Raw genomic sequence first — 16,026 nt, 5'->3', positions numbered from 1 at the left:
TAAAACATATTTATTGCAAGAGAAATTGTTGCAGACTTCAAACATCAGTTTATGGTGCCTTAAAAAAAAAATCGTCTATGTGTTCATATGTAGTCAATGGAAAGACATGGGAAAGCCACAGCCAGGAGAACAAAAGGATCTGACTTTGAATTCAAGCTGCTTGATCCGATCTCTTTGTCATCTATATGGGAAGAGTTATTTCTACTAGTCAACCAGCAGCCATTAACAACAACCGATCAACTACATTGAAGCAAATAAACTGTTTATAAGCCCAGACAGCTGATCGTTCGACGCACGCAGAACGATCAGTAATCCTTATTCTGTGCACATAGGTTGTCATTATTCTCAGCATCAAATGTCCTGTTTACACAGGATGATATGCTTCTGAGAGCGGTTAATTTTAAGAAAGCTTAAAGAACATCGCTTCTTATAAACAAGCATTTTAACTTTTTTTTTCTTATTGGGTGATTGTTAGCTTGTTTACACTGCACAAATATCAGGAAGCGAATGTTCACAGGAACGATTGTTCCCAATTATTCTGCAAATAAATACATCTTAATGATGCCGTGATAATCTTTAGATTTACTGCTAGTCCCACAGATCAGAATGGTGTAGGGGAAGGGAGGGGTTTGCAATGAATAATGCATATACCATATTTTTCGGATTATAAGACACTCCGGATTATAAGACATTCCGGATTATAAGACGAACCCCCAATTTTGAGGTGAAAAATAGGAATTTTTTTTAATAAAATGGTGGTGCTTATTATAATCCATACAACTTATTGCTTACCGGGGGTGGTGGCTGCGGTGAAGTGTGGTCCCAGGGTCGCTGCTGGATGAGGCAGGAGTGGGGTGATGCTGCAGGCCGCCGGCTGAGATGAAGGGGTGTTCCGATGTGTGGCGCGCCGCTGCGGGGTTGTCCGGTGGTGCTGCCTGGTGCTGCTTGTGTCTGATTTGCTGCTGTGGGTGCCCGGCGGTGCTATGGGGGTGTCCGGCGGTGCTACTGCGGTGGTCTCCGGTGCTGCTGCTGCAGGTGCCCGGCGGTGCTGACGGTGTCTCTGGTGCTGCAGGGGGCTCTGCTGACATTTTATGAAAGACCAGAGGCCCCCGCAGTTCCATGGATTCCTGTGCCGTGGACTTCGGGAAAATGTCTGCTGGGGGCGGCGCATAAGCAGATGGAGATCTCGGCACCAAGATCTCTGGAGATGATATCTCAGCGCTGAGATCCGGTAGGGTATATACGCATTATAATACGCACCCCCCCCCCCCAAATTTGGGGGGAAAGAAGTGCGTCTCATAATCCGATAAATACAGTAGCTTGTCTCTTCAAACATATGAGTCTGAACTGCAAGTCCATACACAAATATGGCACTGTTCTTGGATCATAAAAATCTGACTTTTTATTTCAATGTTATAAATCTGATAAGGCTTTATTTGTAAGTTAACATTTTTTTTTTACGATTTTTGCCTTCTTTATTATTGCGTTTTTATGGTCATCTTGGGAAAAAAAGGGTGAAAAGTGCAACCTGATTGATAAGTGTGATTAAACCCTATTAGTTAAACGGGTTGTCTGGACTTATATATTGATGACCTATCCCTCAGATATGTCATCAATATCCTCTTAGTAGGGTCTAACAACGAGCACCACCATTGGTCAACTGTTATCTGTTCCGATGGCTACCAGATATAAACGTGGTCCTGGTGGTGGAGCATTATAAAGTGGCCATTCCCAGTTAATGCACCTCATTTTTCATTAAGTTGGATAAGAGATCAGGTGCATTACTTTACCATTTTTATCCCCAGTGCCGTTTACTTTAATTATTTTGTTTGGTTATTATTTTCTTTATTTATTTGGTATTATTATTCTATTTTATTTTTCATCTTTTATTCCTTTTTTTTTAGGGCTGTCTTATTTTAAGTGATGAGCTGAACCATACATCTCTAGTCCTAGGTGCTAGAATATCCAGGGCAACCATTCGAATTTTCAAACACAACAGTAAGTGCGTTTTTTTTTTTGTCTTTTGCTTATTCTAGGAGATTATCAGATCCTAAAAAAATAACTCTTGCAACAGTATATTGTTTGACAAAATATGATAATATATAACAAAATGCAGACAGTTCTAGAGCCATTGCCATTAAATACTGTGTATCCTCGAGTATAAGCCAAGGCACCTAATTTTACCACAAAAAAACTGGGAAAACATAGACTCGAGTATAAGCCTGGTATGCACAGCCTCCTCATCCCAATCCTTATATGCATGGCCCCCTCATCTCTACCCTGGTATGCATGGCCCCCTCATCCCAATCATTGTCTGCATGGCTCCTTATCCCTATCCTGATATGCATGGCCCATAGCAGAAAGAAACATTAAAAATAAACCATCCTACTAACAGTCCCTACGCTCCCTCGCAGCGTCTTGTTCCGATACGAGCAGCGGCGGGGCAATCACGTGAAGGGCAGTGCATATTCATTCCCTTAATTAGCGGGCACACTTGTTCGCCCGGCGGCTGCGACAACTGTGCCCGCTATTAAAGAGAAATGAATATTAACTGCGAGCACAGCTGGCTCCTGCCTCCTATAACCCGCTGCTCCACCGCTGTTGCTCCCCCTCCATCTTCTGGGACCCTCACTCGAGTATAAGCCGAGGGGGGCTTTTTCAGCACAAAAAATGTGCTGAAAAACTTCTCGAGTATATACAGTAGCTGTTATTTCTAGATAACTCTGGAACAGAACACCAAATCGAGCATTGGTGGATATGGCTAAGTGTTGAGCAAAAAGATTCACAGGACAATGTTCTGGTGTCCATGTCAGTACTCAGTGACAGCAGGACCAGGCTCCTGCGAAAGTCCTTGCATGGCATCCTGGATGCCTTTTGGAGGTTACAAGGCATGTCATGGGAATATGGGGGTCTTGTAAATGCCAGAGAATCTCTAAGTGCCATAATTTGAGTGCTGAGAAAGTTCGCAGTGGTTGAGCTGCCTCAGAGTACCAACATGGATAGCAGACCATGCTCCAGCAGATCTTCTCTTCTTTTTTTTTTTTTTCTGCTCATTTCATGTCCATGTTTAGTTTCCTTGCTCATATGGGGGGTCTTGGTGCTCAACACAGAAAAAGATCCAATTTCTAAAAGCATGTAGAAAAAATGTTATGGAAAAAAAATGAACATGACATACCAGTGTAAAATTATCCAAGAGATGGTCTAAGAAAACAACAAAGTGAAATCTGCCATATCTTATATTAAAGGGAATCTAAATCACAATGTCCCACTGAAAAAATGAATAAATCAGGATAGAGGACCAATTGGTATAAAAAGATATATTTTTATTAACAAAGAATTAAAAATATACAAATGGAGAGATGCACATATCAATGAAGGGACGTTGTGAACCCATTATTTTTCACATGTATCAAACACCAAATTAATTCACCATTATCAAAAATAGTAATAGGGAAACAATAGCTGCAAAATCCCTTATCCTATAAAAACATCCACATAAATGTGAAAACTGTGCAATTTGTTATAATAAATATCCATAAATTAGTACGATAAGGGTTCTCAAAAATATAAGGGCTCTCAAGTCTATATTACCACTGCAAATTGCCAAAACCGCCAATAATCTGAACTATGGCCTCCCGTTGAAGCAAAAGCGAATCGCGCGTCGGGGCAGAGGGACGCCCGAGGAGACTCCTTATCAATTATTGGTAATGGCTGCTTTGCTCCATGATATTTGTTCTATTGTTACATGATTACTGCAATTATGCCGGTGCATGGATTTACATTCCATGCCAATCACCACTCCTGACAGGCGGATTTTGGCCTGTTTTTTCTTTGTGTGCTGTATTATACAGCCAAAGAGGGTGGTAATCACCTTTTATATTGGGAGAGCGGACTTAAATGCCGCTAACAAAGATCGACATTGCCATACGGATGGTTATTAAATTGGCCCAGCTTAATATATATCTATGGGAATCGCCATAGTTCAGATTATTGGCGGTTTTTGGCAATTTGCAGTGGTAATATAGACTTGAAAGCCCTTATATTTTTGAGAACCCTTATCGTACTAATTTATGGATATTTATTATAACAAATTGCACAGTTTTCACATTTATGTGGATGTTTTTATAGGATAAGGGATTTTGCAGCTATTGTTTCCCTATTACTATTTTTGATAATGGTGAATTAATTTGGTGTTTGATACATGTGAAAAATAATGGGTTCACAACGTCCCTTCATTGATATGTGCATCTCTCCATTTGTATATTTTTAATTCTTTGTTAATAAAAATATATCTTTTTATACCAATTGGTCCTCTATCCTGATTTATTCATTTTTTCAGTGGGACATTGTGATTTATATCAATAGTTATGGTATTTACTTTTTGATCACTGAGGCAATTCTATAAGTGATTTATTAAAGGGAATCTGTCATAAATTTTTTTGGCTATCAGCTGCGGCCACTGGCATCGGGCTTATCTACAGCATTCTGTAATGCTGTAGATAAGCCCCCGAAGTTAGCTGAAAGAGAAGAAAAATTAGTTAGATTATACTAACCCTATTATATGTCTATTTTATCAAATGTGTTAGAGACCTTATTTTATGGCACTTTTTGTGGCTTGCCAGTGTAGCCTTTCCTCACAGACTGTACAGTGACCCTGTTCTCAACATGCCTACTTATGCTTCTTTTACACATACCGTTTTTTTGTGGACCGTATCGCCGCAATTTTCACGGTCTACTGCAATAATGGACCGCAAAAAACTTGCGGATCGCCGGTTTTCAGATTTCCAATACTACGGAAGAAGTATTGAAGAAGAAAAAAAAAAAAAAAAAAAGGCGTTCCGCAAAACCGGAAGTGACTGTGCACCGCATAAACAAACTTCATTTGTTTTTGCGGCCCCATTGATTTTCAATGGGGGCCGTGTCCGTACGCCGTGAAAAAGATCGAGCAGGCTTTTTCCACGTAGCAAATACAGCCCTCATCGCCATACGGCACACTGCGCACCGTGGAATTTTTGCGGGCCGATTTTGCGGCCCCATAGAAATCTATTGGGGCCGCAAAAACACAGTATGTATAAAAGAAGCCTAATATAGCAGCATGTGACCAAACCTGCCCATCAGCCTCCTCCAATTAAAATGCATCTTTCCATTGTACAGCTTTTTTTTTTTTTCATTGGAGGAGGCCATTGATAGTTCTGGTCACAAGTGCTTTATTCTGACTCCGTAACTACAGTAGGCTGCAAGTGTGGGGCTCTTGAGACAGTGTTTCCATGTATGTCGGTATTGAAGCAATACTCCCACCAAGAAGTTGTCAGCTTCAACTCGACTGCAGAGGCATGAATGAAGATTCCAGAAGAAATGTATTCACCAGCTGAATTCTGGTATTATGTGCAATACTAACAGCAATAGCGGCAGCAGGTGAAACCTAATTCTATAACAGCGATATACAGAGATGAACCTAGCAAGATGGCTAACAAACATTTAACTGGGCAAGAGAGGAGGGGTTACTTATATCAGAGCCTAGCTATAGGGAGCAAGACTAGACAAATTTCTAAAAAGGCAAACTGATTCCATAACAGTGTAGCGGCAACAATAGAATGACTATATACCGTAATACTGCATGATTCCCAAGTCGTAGGACCTAAATTGGCTGCAGATAGAGGAAAGTAAAGTGCTGTGCAGTCTATGAAGAAGGCTGTACTAACAAGTGCAGGAGGAGAACCTGAAATATGTATATATGAGTAAGGGCCACAGTACACAATTGTTAAAAAAAATATGGGCAAACTTTTTAAGCGGTCTAAATGTAAGAATATAATCGTATCTCCGGTGTGTTGAATAGGATCAAAGGCCGTTTTCTTTATTTTAAAACTCCACTTACAGAATTGTTTTGCTTTCTGGCTTTCTCACGATAACCTGTAACTGCAACAATGCTATAATGACTGTTGCTGACTCTATCACCCGTGTGATTATACCCTTACGGAACTACAATACTGACATAATAATTAAAAAAGGGAAGATCCCAAGTCCAACTATAAAAGCTAAACTATATAACATTCCTTTCCAATGACCCCATAGTGATGAAGTGCCATTAACCTTTCCTATAGTTAACCATTCACTTTATACAAATAGAGCACTTTTATTGACTTACTCTTTTTAGGAAATCTGCTTTTGTATTTAGATAAAGAATTGAAACAATATATAATTGTTAGTTCAAAAGAAGTAAAATGGCAGTCGGCATTATTCACCCTATATTGTCCAGCAAACAAATCCAAGAGATGAGATCTATCCTGCACACAACTTGAGCTCCATGCTCCGAAGTCTATTCATAAGTTCCTCCAGAAAAGAAAATTCCCCATCACTCGCCATTTGCTACAAATCTCATCCATATATTTATTGGACAAGGAGACAAATCAGTGGGAATGGGGAAACCGATAAATGCAATCAGTCCAACGCCGTTTCAGGGTCCGATTGCACTTTCGTGAGAGAGCACCATTTGAGTATGAAACACCCTGTTCATGTGTCGTCTTGTCCATGTTTCTGATTTGAATTTTTAACTGCAATGTACCTAACCTAATAAGTGAAATATTATTCTTACAGAAAATCAATGTACCGCTGATGTGTATAAATTGTTCTTGTCGATACCAAGTCACAATACTAAGATACTGTCGGATGCTGCTCATGTGATAAAACACAGAAGCAGCAATGGTGCAAAATACTGTTGGAACTGCTACTCACACACCTATTATCTATGAGTGTAATGGGTTGCTTAGTATTATAAATGTCCAAAGATGAGGCTTGCGTAGGGTGTGATGCACCATGCCCATTTTCTTAGTCTATTGATGCTGCCTGTACTATCAGATCGGCTGTTCAGCACTATTTAACAGCACCCTACAGGGAAAGGAACCCCAATTCCCCACATCATATACACTCCACTAATAAAGTGCACTGTTGTAGGTCATTTACCTACTTAGCATTTTATATTGCCATTTTTGGTAAGGGGGCTGAATTTTGTTAAAGATGAAATGCAGTAAAAAGGTAAAAAAAATATGGAAATGTAACTGTGTATTCCTACTTTTGAACAGTTGTTTTACAAGTCCAACTTAACAATCATACACGCCATACCTATACTGTGGCCTACAGCCACATTTTGCTTTCTATATGTGTAACTATCTAGCATTTCTTACTACATCTTTTTTGGCAAGGATTGAATAACTGGATTAAAAAGATTTGTCAAAAGATAAATATAGTGTTGTACAAAATTTATGATAAAAGAAAAGGTGGGAATAGTACCTTACAAAGTAGTGTAAAGGGGAAAAAATGCGTACCACAGCTAAGAATGGGGGAGCAGCAACAGAAGCACAACCATCCAGACAGTAACTGTTAAATGCCAGCCACAATTTGCCTCTTTTGCCTCTGGCAGCACGTTAGTTGGGGGTGAGCAGAGAGTGTTATTGAATACATGACACATCACTCCTCTTAGTCACAGCAGGATGATGTTACCTCTGACAGTGACCCCATCATTTTGAGTTAGAGATCTGTACAAACAATCTTCCTGATCAAAAATGACTAAAAGAAATAATTTTTGAACTGTTACAAAACATCTGAGTACACTGTGTTAGGCTGGTTTCACATTTGCGTGTGCGCAGCGTTTGATCCACATGCGTGCATATAGTTAACATGGTGTACGCAGAGGCATGCTTTTGCGTACGCAAGCGTCAGTCCGGTGAGCGCATCATGTTGCATTTTTGGAAGCGGCAAAACCATCAAATAAGCGCAATCATGTGCATGCGGAGGAGTGCGTCAAAAAAGCGCATTACTGTCTATGGGAATGCATGTGAACGCAAGGACATACATACGCCATGCGTTCGATACGCTCGTGTTCTTCAAAATGGAAATCCCATGAGACATGCCCTTTTTTGTCTGTCATATCGAACTCAAGCGCAGCGTTTTTTGGCTTCATGCGTAATATGATGTGGATAAAAAACGCTGCGTTTGCATGCGTTTTTGCATGTGGGTCGCCGTCACACCCAGGGCTGTGGGGTACTCTGTACCAGGCCCAATAAGCTTCAATGGGAGATGTCACGGCAGCTGGGACCCGGTCCGTGGCCCTGGGCGCCCATTGTAAAAGAGAAATGTTCAGTGTGCTTATGGTGATGAAAGTTTATAAGTGATTTGTGACGCCACCTGTGGTGTTCGGCTATAGAGATGTAAGCTGACGCTGCAGACAGATCCTCTGGGACAGATGGTGTGGTGCAGCAGTGATGTTATAGCCCTCCACAGGCAGGGCTGTAGTCCCAGGGCAGGGTAGGTGAAGTGACACAGATGGTGTAGTGTCAGCTGCAAGGGATGTAGCAGTACTGGGCAGGTTAGTGCAGGAATAAGTGGAGGACACCAGGGCATGTAGTTCCAAAGCTTTACTCACAGTCTGTTGTGCAAAGAGGTGCTTGCTTCCGTGCCGTGTCGTCCGGGTTAGGGACTCGGTCAACCTCCAGGCCAGATGGAATACTCCTTTCCAACACTCCTCCAACATATGTGCCTTTTCTGAACATCTCCTCTTATAGCGCCTTTAAGTGAAGTACTCCTAGTACTGAGTTACACTGGAGTTCCTCCTCCTGTCAGATGTTCCTATGAACTCTACTTGTACAGCAGACGGCTGTAGCCTGCTTCGAGGACTCCTTGCTCACTAATATGTTGCTGTTGTGCCCCCAAGTCTCGTGTGGGAATAAAGTGGTCACTACTTCTATTCCTCCGGTGTCTGCTGCAGGACCATTAGTATCCGTACAACCTCGGGGACTGGACCCCGGCCTTGCGCTTAGGACTTGAAAAGGGTTCTCTTCTAACCCTAGTCCTTGTCCTCTTATTCTCTTCACGTTCCGTGCTAATCCTTCTTCCCAATGGAGAATCAAGCTTCCTTTCTCTGTCTCTTTCCTGTGCCAGCAGACCCAGATCACTGTGGCCTGCTGCAGCACTTCCTTCTTCCATCCCTCTCCCGGGGATCTTCTCTGTCTCACACTCTGTCCTTCTACATCTTCACTCACTGACCGAGTGAAAGACTGACTGAATCAACTCTTCCCGCTCTTTTGTGCGAACTAAACTCCACCCACCTCCCAGCACGTTTCGTGTTCCAAGCAGGGAGCCACCAAGGGATGCTATGCTACACTCCAAGCAGGGAGCCGCCAAAGGTGCTTTGCTACGCTACTTTGTGGTGTGGGGTGCAGGTGTTGGAGCGTGGTCAGGTGTCTCCACCTTACCTGGATGGTGGGGCACCACACCTCAGGAGGAGGTGCAGTACCTCTGTGGCGACTGAGCCTCAGGGGCGCCACACATGTTTGCAGTGGCGGATGATACGCTGCAGATTCAAACGCTAAAGTGAATCTAGCCTTAAATGGACTCTTTGTTACTACTGGGTTACTATTCATTTCTATGATGAGGTCAATTTGACATTACTAAGGCTGCGTTTGCATTAGAGATGTGCATGTCTATTTTCAATGGTTTTAAAAACTTTATCGTTATTATTAATAATAAATTTTATTTCTATAGCGCCGACATATTTCGCAGCACATTACATTTCAGAGGGAATTTGTACAGACAATAGACATTACAGCATAACAATAATCACATAGATTATAACAAATACCAAGAGGAATGAGGGCCCTGCTCGCAAGCTTACAGTCTGAGGAAAGAGGTAGACACGAAAGGTTTATAGTAACAGTTGCCTTGATTGTATGGACCAGCCATAACGTTAGGTGTGTAACAGTACAGACACAGAGGGCTAATGGATGCATTATGCATGTGGGAACATGATGCGGGGAACCTGGTTATGGTAAAACTTTTGGCTGTGCTACACAGGGATAGATTAGGTTAATGTGTTGAGGCGATAGGCCAGTCTGAATAAATGCGTTTTCAGGGCACGCTTAAAATTGTGGGTATTGGGGACCAATCGTATTGACCTGGGAAGTGCATTCCAAAGAATTGGCGCAGCACGTGTAAAGTCTTGGAGACGGGAGTGGGAGGTTCTATTTTTTGAGGATGCTAACATCAGGTCATCAGCAGAACAGAGGGCACGGGTAGGGTGGTATACTGAAACAAGGGAGGAGATGTAGGGTGGTGCTGAGCCATGGAGGGCTTTGTGGGTGAGGGTAATAAGTTTATACTGTATTCTGGAGTGGATGGGGTAGCCAGTGTAATGACTGGCACAAGGTAGAGGCATCGGTGTAACGATTGGTGAGGAATATGATCCTGGCTGCAGCATTCAAGACAGATTGGAGAAGGGAGAGTTTGGTAAGAGGGAGACCGATTAGATGAGAGTAACAATAATCGAGACGAGAATGAATAAGAGAAACAGTAAGAGTTTTTGCAGAGTCAAAAGTAAGAAAAGGTCGAATTCTAGAAATATTATTGTTTGCAAATATAGCTTTTTAATATAGTACTAGTGAAATGAACCATAATGGTAAACCACACAGATCTAGCAAAGGTTACCTTGACTAAACACAGCACTTGAATATCATGGCATATAAAAGTGTAATTTGACATTGGTGACTGGCTTCTACAATGGTCAGTTATCTTAATCCTCTTGAGACCTTTTTGTGATGAAGATGGTGCATTGTGAGTTATGATAGCCTTAGTTAGCTGTATGTCCCAAAATTAACTCCAAATGGACTTGTTTTTTACAAGACCTTTTGAAGCTCCTTTCATTGACTGTTCAGCCCTTAGAAAAATATTTAGAATTGAGAGTCCTCAGTGGTTGATGCCTTTTTAATGGCTAACTGAAAAGATGGTAACCCATTGCAATCTTTCGAGACTACTCAGGTCTCTTCATCGGGCTAGACTAATACAACATCTGAAGAATCACATGTTTATGCACAACACATCACATAAATAACACAATAGATAAGACGAGTGACATGAAGTATAATTGTCATTGTGGGAGAGGGATAAACATAAATATTGGAACATTTCTTAGATAAGGAGTGAAAGTTTTATTGCCTTCTGATTGGGGTCTGGTTTTGTGTTGTGATGCCCCCACAAGATCTGAAGAGCAAATTCCTTAATTGATGTAAAAAGACACAAATCCATGTGACACATTCATTCCTGCTCTGTGTGTCAAAGGTCATCATAAATTTATACTCCCAGACTCTTCTGTCTCTCTGAGACTTGAAGTTACCTTTTAATACAAGTAATTTAATGTCCATCATGCTATGACCGGGGATACAAAAATGTTTTGCAACAGGTAGATCCATTCTTTTTTTTTTTTCTAATTGTGTGGCGATGAGAATTCATCCTTGTTCTCAGTTTTTGCCCTGTCTCCCCCACATACAGACCCCCAGTTGGACATTTAGTACAAATGCTTAGGTACACCACATTAGATGTGATGCAGCTGAAAGTACCTGGGATCTTGTCCTGATGTGAGTTGGGGTTCTTTATCTTGCCCGTGGTCATTATAAATGGACAGGTTTTACATTACTTCTTCATATACTCACACTTCCTACTTATCTATTAAATATGTAACTTGATGTTCTGCATACATACACTACACTGACTTGCAGCCTTAAACTTTGACACTTGACATATGCTTCTTACTGTACACTCAGACCGCTTTGATGTGCCCTTTACAGGATGTGGTGAGAGATCCTCCTTCCACACTTTTTTTTATTCCATATTTTTTACAACTTTAAATCATGATGGGTGTTCCGAAATACTTTTTTTTTGCAGCAGCATTCATATACCAAGTTCCAATTAAGTGTGTATATAGGAGGATTTTATCAGACATTTGCAGTAGTCCATCATGATTTTCAACTTTTATTACAAATACACTGTATACTTTATTAACCCCTTCCTGACCTTGTATATACTCAGTACATCTTGGTTGGGAAGTACTTCCCATCCTTTGGTGTACTCAGTACGTTCAGGCAATTTTGTGTGCGCAGAAGCTGTACATGAGCGATCACTCGGTGATCAGCTGATATCACAGCCGCATCTCTTCTGGTTGTTTAACCCCCTAATTGCTGCAATCGATAGCATTTAGAAGGCAGGCGAAGGGAAGGAGCTGACATCTGCACTCCGAACAGCATCTCCTCGATGTTATCGCGGGGGGCTCAATCGTTGCCATGGTGACCTGATGTGGTCATGACCACATCTGGGTCACCAAGATATGGCAAGCCCCTCAGACCATGCGAAGAGCATGGTCTAAGGGGCTTGTCAGTGCAGCACTGATAGTTATAAGCCATTGCAATGCTTGTACATTGCAATGGTTTGACAGTGATCAAGCTGCTGAAAGTGAAAGTCACATGGTGGTATGTGGCTTTGAAACATGTATATTGGCCCAAAGCACAAAGACAGATCAGATCTGTAAAATTGTTTAAAATTAAAGATATTTAAAAACGGGAGTGAGGGGACCGTGCATACCTGAATATGAGGGGTGAGGGGACCGTGCATACCATGAAAAGGGGGGTGAGGGGACCGTGCATACCATGAAAAGGGGGGTGAGGGGACCATGCATATCAGGATTGGGGGGTGAGGGGGACCATGCATATCAGGATTGGGGGGTGAGGGGGACCATGCATACCAGGAAAGGGGGGTGAAGGGGACCATGTATACCAGGATTGGGGGATGAGGGGTAGCATGCGTACCAGGATAGGGGGGTGAGAGCACCATGCATACCAGGATAGGGGGGTGAAGGGGACCATATATACCAGGATTGGGGTATGAGGGGTAGCATGCATACCAGGATAGGGGGGTGAGAGAACCATGCATACCAGGATAGGGGGGTGAGAGGACCATGCATACCAGGAATGGGGGTGAGGGGACCATGCATACCAGGATAGGGGGGGTGAGGGGACCATGCATACCAGGATAGGGGGGGGGTGAGAGGACCGTGCATACCAGGATAGGGGGGGTGAGGGGACCGTGCATACCAGGATAGGGGGGGTGAGAGGACCGTGCATACCAGGGTGAGGGGACCTTGCATACCAGGGTAGGGGGGGTGAGGGGACCTTGCATACCAGGGTAGGGGGGGTGAGGGGACCATGCATACCAGGATTGGGGGGTGAGGGGACCATACATTCCAGGATTGGGGGTGAGGGTGCCATGCTTACCAGGATAGGAGGGCAGCACATACCAAGATGGGAGACCATATATCAATAAAAATGCTCGCCACCCGGGCGTAGAACGGGTTCTTAGCTAGTGTGTGTATGTGTGTGTGTATATATATATATATATATATATATGTGTGTGTATATATATATATATATATATATATATATATATATATATATAATACATACACACTACACACACACACACACACACACACACACACACACGTGTGTATGTATCAAGCCATGCCCAATCCGCATAGACACACTCACTCCACATAGCAATGCCCACTCTGCATACCCACGCCCAGTCCATAGCTCAGCCCCTTTTGTGATATACTGTGTGTGTGTGTGTATATATGTATGTGTGTGTATATATGTATATATATATATATATATATATATATATATATATATATATATATATATATATATATATATATATATATATATATATATAAATAAATAAATAAATAAAATCTACAGTGGGGGAAAAAAAGTAGTCCGCCTCCAGTTGTGCAAATTCTCCCACTCAGGCTTCTGAGCTCCTGACTGCCCCTTGCATTTTCCCCTGAGTGGTGGACTGGCCAGCAACCCCAGCCCCCCTAGGAAAGGAATGGCCAAACCTAGTCTGCGCCATTACCCGCAGCCACAAACCAATGTCCTTCTGATCCCACCTAATAGCTGGACGAATAGCTTTCCTCTGTGGAAACTGCTCGTCATAACGGAGCGATGCTTGACCCACATAAACTCTATGGGCCTCTCCAATGGAGTCCATATAGCAGAGCAGAGGCGAGCAATTTTCTGGCGCCTTTTCCCCTAAAACACTCGCCAAATTAGCGAATGCCTGAAGCCAAATGACAAATGTCTGAGGGATCAGGCGCCACCTACGCTTTTGCTATTCCTCCTACTATCATCCTTCTTCCCTTTGTCCAAGTTAAACTTCTCTAAAGGAAGCAGTGAAAATATCTCAACCTATTCGTCCTTCGAGATTTTTTCATGCACCTCCTTCTTAAGATGAGCCCCAAGCAGATCCTCAAAACAAACATAAACCTCCCCATGCGCCCTATCATCTAAATGAATCCTCCACTCCTTGTCCTTACCCGCCTGCATCAACACTGATACCGGATCGGAACTTCTGCTGGGTGCCAACGATCCCAAACCCAAAAAAAGTAGGACCCAAAGACTGCGAACCCACCCACGCAGCTAAATGCGCCAGAGTCTACCTTCCACCCTCAAGAAGTGTCAGTAAATCCCTCACAGAACTCAGGATCTCACTAAACCCTTCAACCCACGGAACTGCCTGAACCCCCACACCCTGACAAAAATTACGGACCGTACCGCCGGACTACCCCCCCACTACCGGGGACATAAACAGCGAAGGCAACGGACAAGACATAAAATCATACTCACCGGGCTGCGAGGGAGCTGTGATTTTCCCCCCCCCCCCCCAGCCGCAGGTCCCGAGTCCAGGCGACCGTCCATTGTGGTGATCCCACCCTCTGGACCCTCTTGTGCTTGAGGACCGAATCCCGACGATCCGGATGACACAGATGCTGATGACACAGATGCCGTGGCCCTGGCGGGCCGCTCCACCCTGGATGATACCGCTCCGTAACAATTGCTTGGACCAGCAATCTGCACCTGAGAGGGTGACCCACCCAGGCACAAACCCGCTACACGAGCCACCCACCAGGACCATAAGCTTATGCCCATCTATTGCCAAACCAGCTGCTGACAAGGGAACTCCTGCAGCCAATACCAAGTCTGGCAGCCCCGGTTGAAGAGCGGTGCCGCCTGCCGCCAGAGCGCCTGCGATAATCCCCCGGCTGTGTATAGAAGCAGAGGTGGGTTGCCCGACTGGAGCATCGCCCTAACAACCCGATGTGACATCACCGGAAGTCGTCATCCCGATGAGGTGAAGGCCTGCAAACTGCCACTGGACCCAGCCTGGCTCGTAGATTCCTCCCAGACCGGGTCCTGCTAGCACGCTTGTGGCCCTGCACCTGAAATGGAGGGTCCCTGGAGGAGCCCCCGGCGCTGGGTCTGAGGAGCTGCATCGGGGATAAGCGTTCAGGTGGCCTCACCCGACGGGGACGCCGCTCCCAAAGAGATTCCTCCGCCATTGTCCCACTTCCACCGCCAGTGATCCCCGCCACCTACAGCTCCAGCCAACCAGGTGGCTGCGACTCCACCGCCAGCCTTAGCTTCTCCAGGACCGATGCTACCAACCCCATGGTATGCGCAGCAGGGTGATGAGGGGACTGTTTGTGACTTCTCCGGAGCAGTAACTGAAGGTATCCACACCCAAACATCCCTACAAATATCCCCTTGTTGCATACACCACCCCATTAAAAACTATCCCCAACTATCATGCCGGCCTCTGCCTACACCGCGGTGGACGAGGGGCGGCTTGCTCCAGCCTTTACTGAAACACGAGCTGGGCAAAACGTACTGGGCAATGCAATGTATGGGCACTGCAATAACAGATTTGCAATTTCCACTTGGCAACATCCACTACTGCTTGTTTCTGGGAAAACACCCATTGAGTCAAAATAATTGCTATACCTGTAGATAAATTCCCAAAGGTGTAACTGGGTCACTTCAGGGAGGGTTCTGTTCTTCTAGTACTTAAGAGCTATGTATATGGAGTCTACAAATTATTCTAATAAAATCTGCACTCCATGAGGCAAGTAATACTTCATCCCTCCGTATGGCTACAGTACTGTACAGCCACAAATATGGGATATTTCCGCATTCAACAGAAATTGTGACATATATTCGTGCCCATTTTTTCCTTGTGAAAATGTAAAAGTTGGGCCTAAAACAAAATTTTGGTGATTTAAAAAATGTAATTTTTTTTTCTTCACTGCCCAATGGTATAAAATTGTGACATAGCCGTGGTGTCAATATAATCACTGCACCCTTAGATGAA

At 43.6% G+C, this 16,026-nt stretch overlaps 1 protein-coding gene across 1 annotated transcript in view; it reads left to right on the top strand.

Moving 5' to 3' along the window:
* The window catches only part of LOC141057280 (serine palmitoyltransferase 3-like), a 119,937-nt gene that overhangs the window by 68,529 nt on the left and 35,382 nt on the right, over positions 1–16,026 (top strand). Inside the window, exon 6 of the mRNA XM_073553821.1 lies at positions 1,905–1,998. Coding sequence (XP_073409922.1) covers positions 1,905–1,998 — 94 coding nt within the window. The remainder of the gene's footprint in view (positions 1–1,904; positions 1,999–16,026) is intronic.

Source organism: Dendrobates tinctorius, unplaced genomic scaffold (assembly GCF_039654945.1).
Source record: "Dendrobates tinctorius isolate UK_male_01 unplaced genomic scaffold, ASM3965494v1 ptg000203l, whole genome shotgun sequence".
In the NCBI taxonomy this organism is placed as follows: domain Eukaryota; kingdom Metazoa; phylum Chordata; class Amphibia; order Anura; family Dendrobatidae; genus Dendrobates; species Dendrobates tinctorius.
Note: the sequence above shows the minus strand (reverse complement) of the source record. Positions and strands in the feature narration are given on the sequence as shown.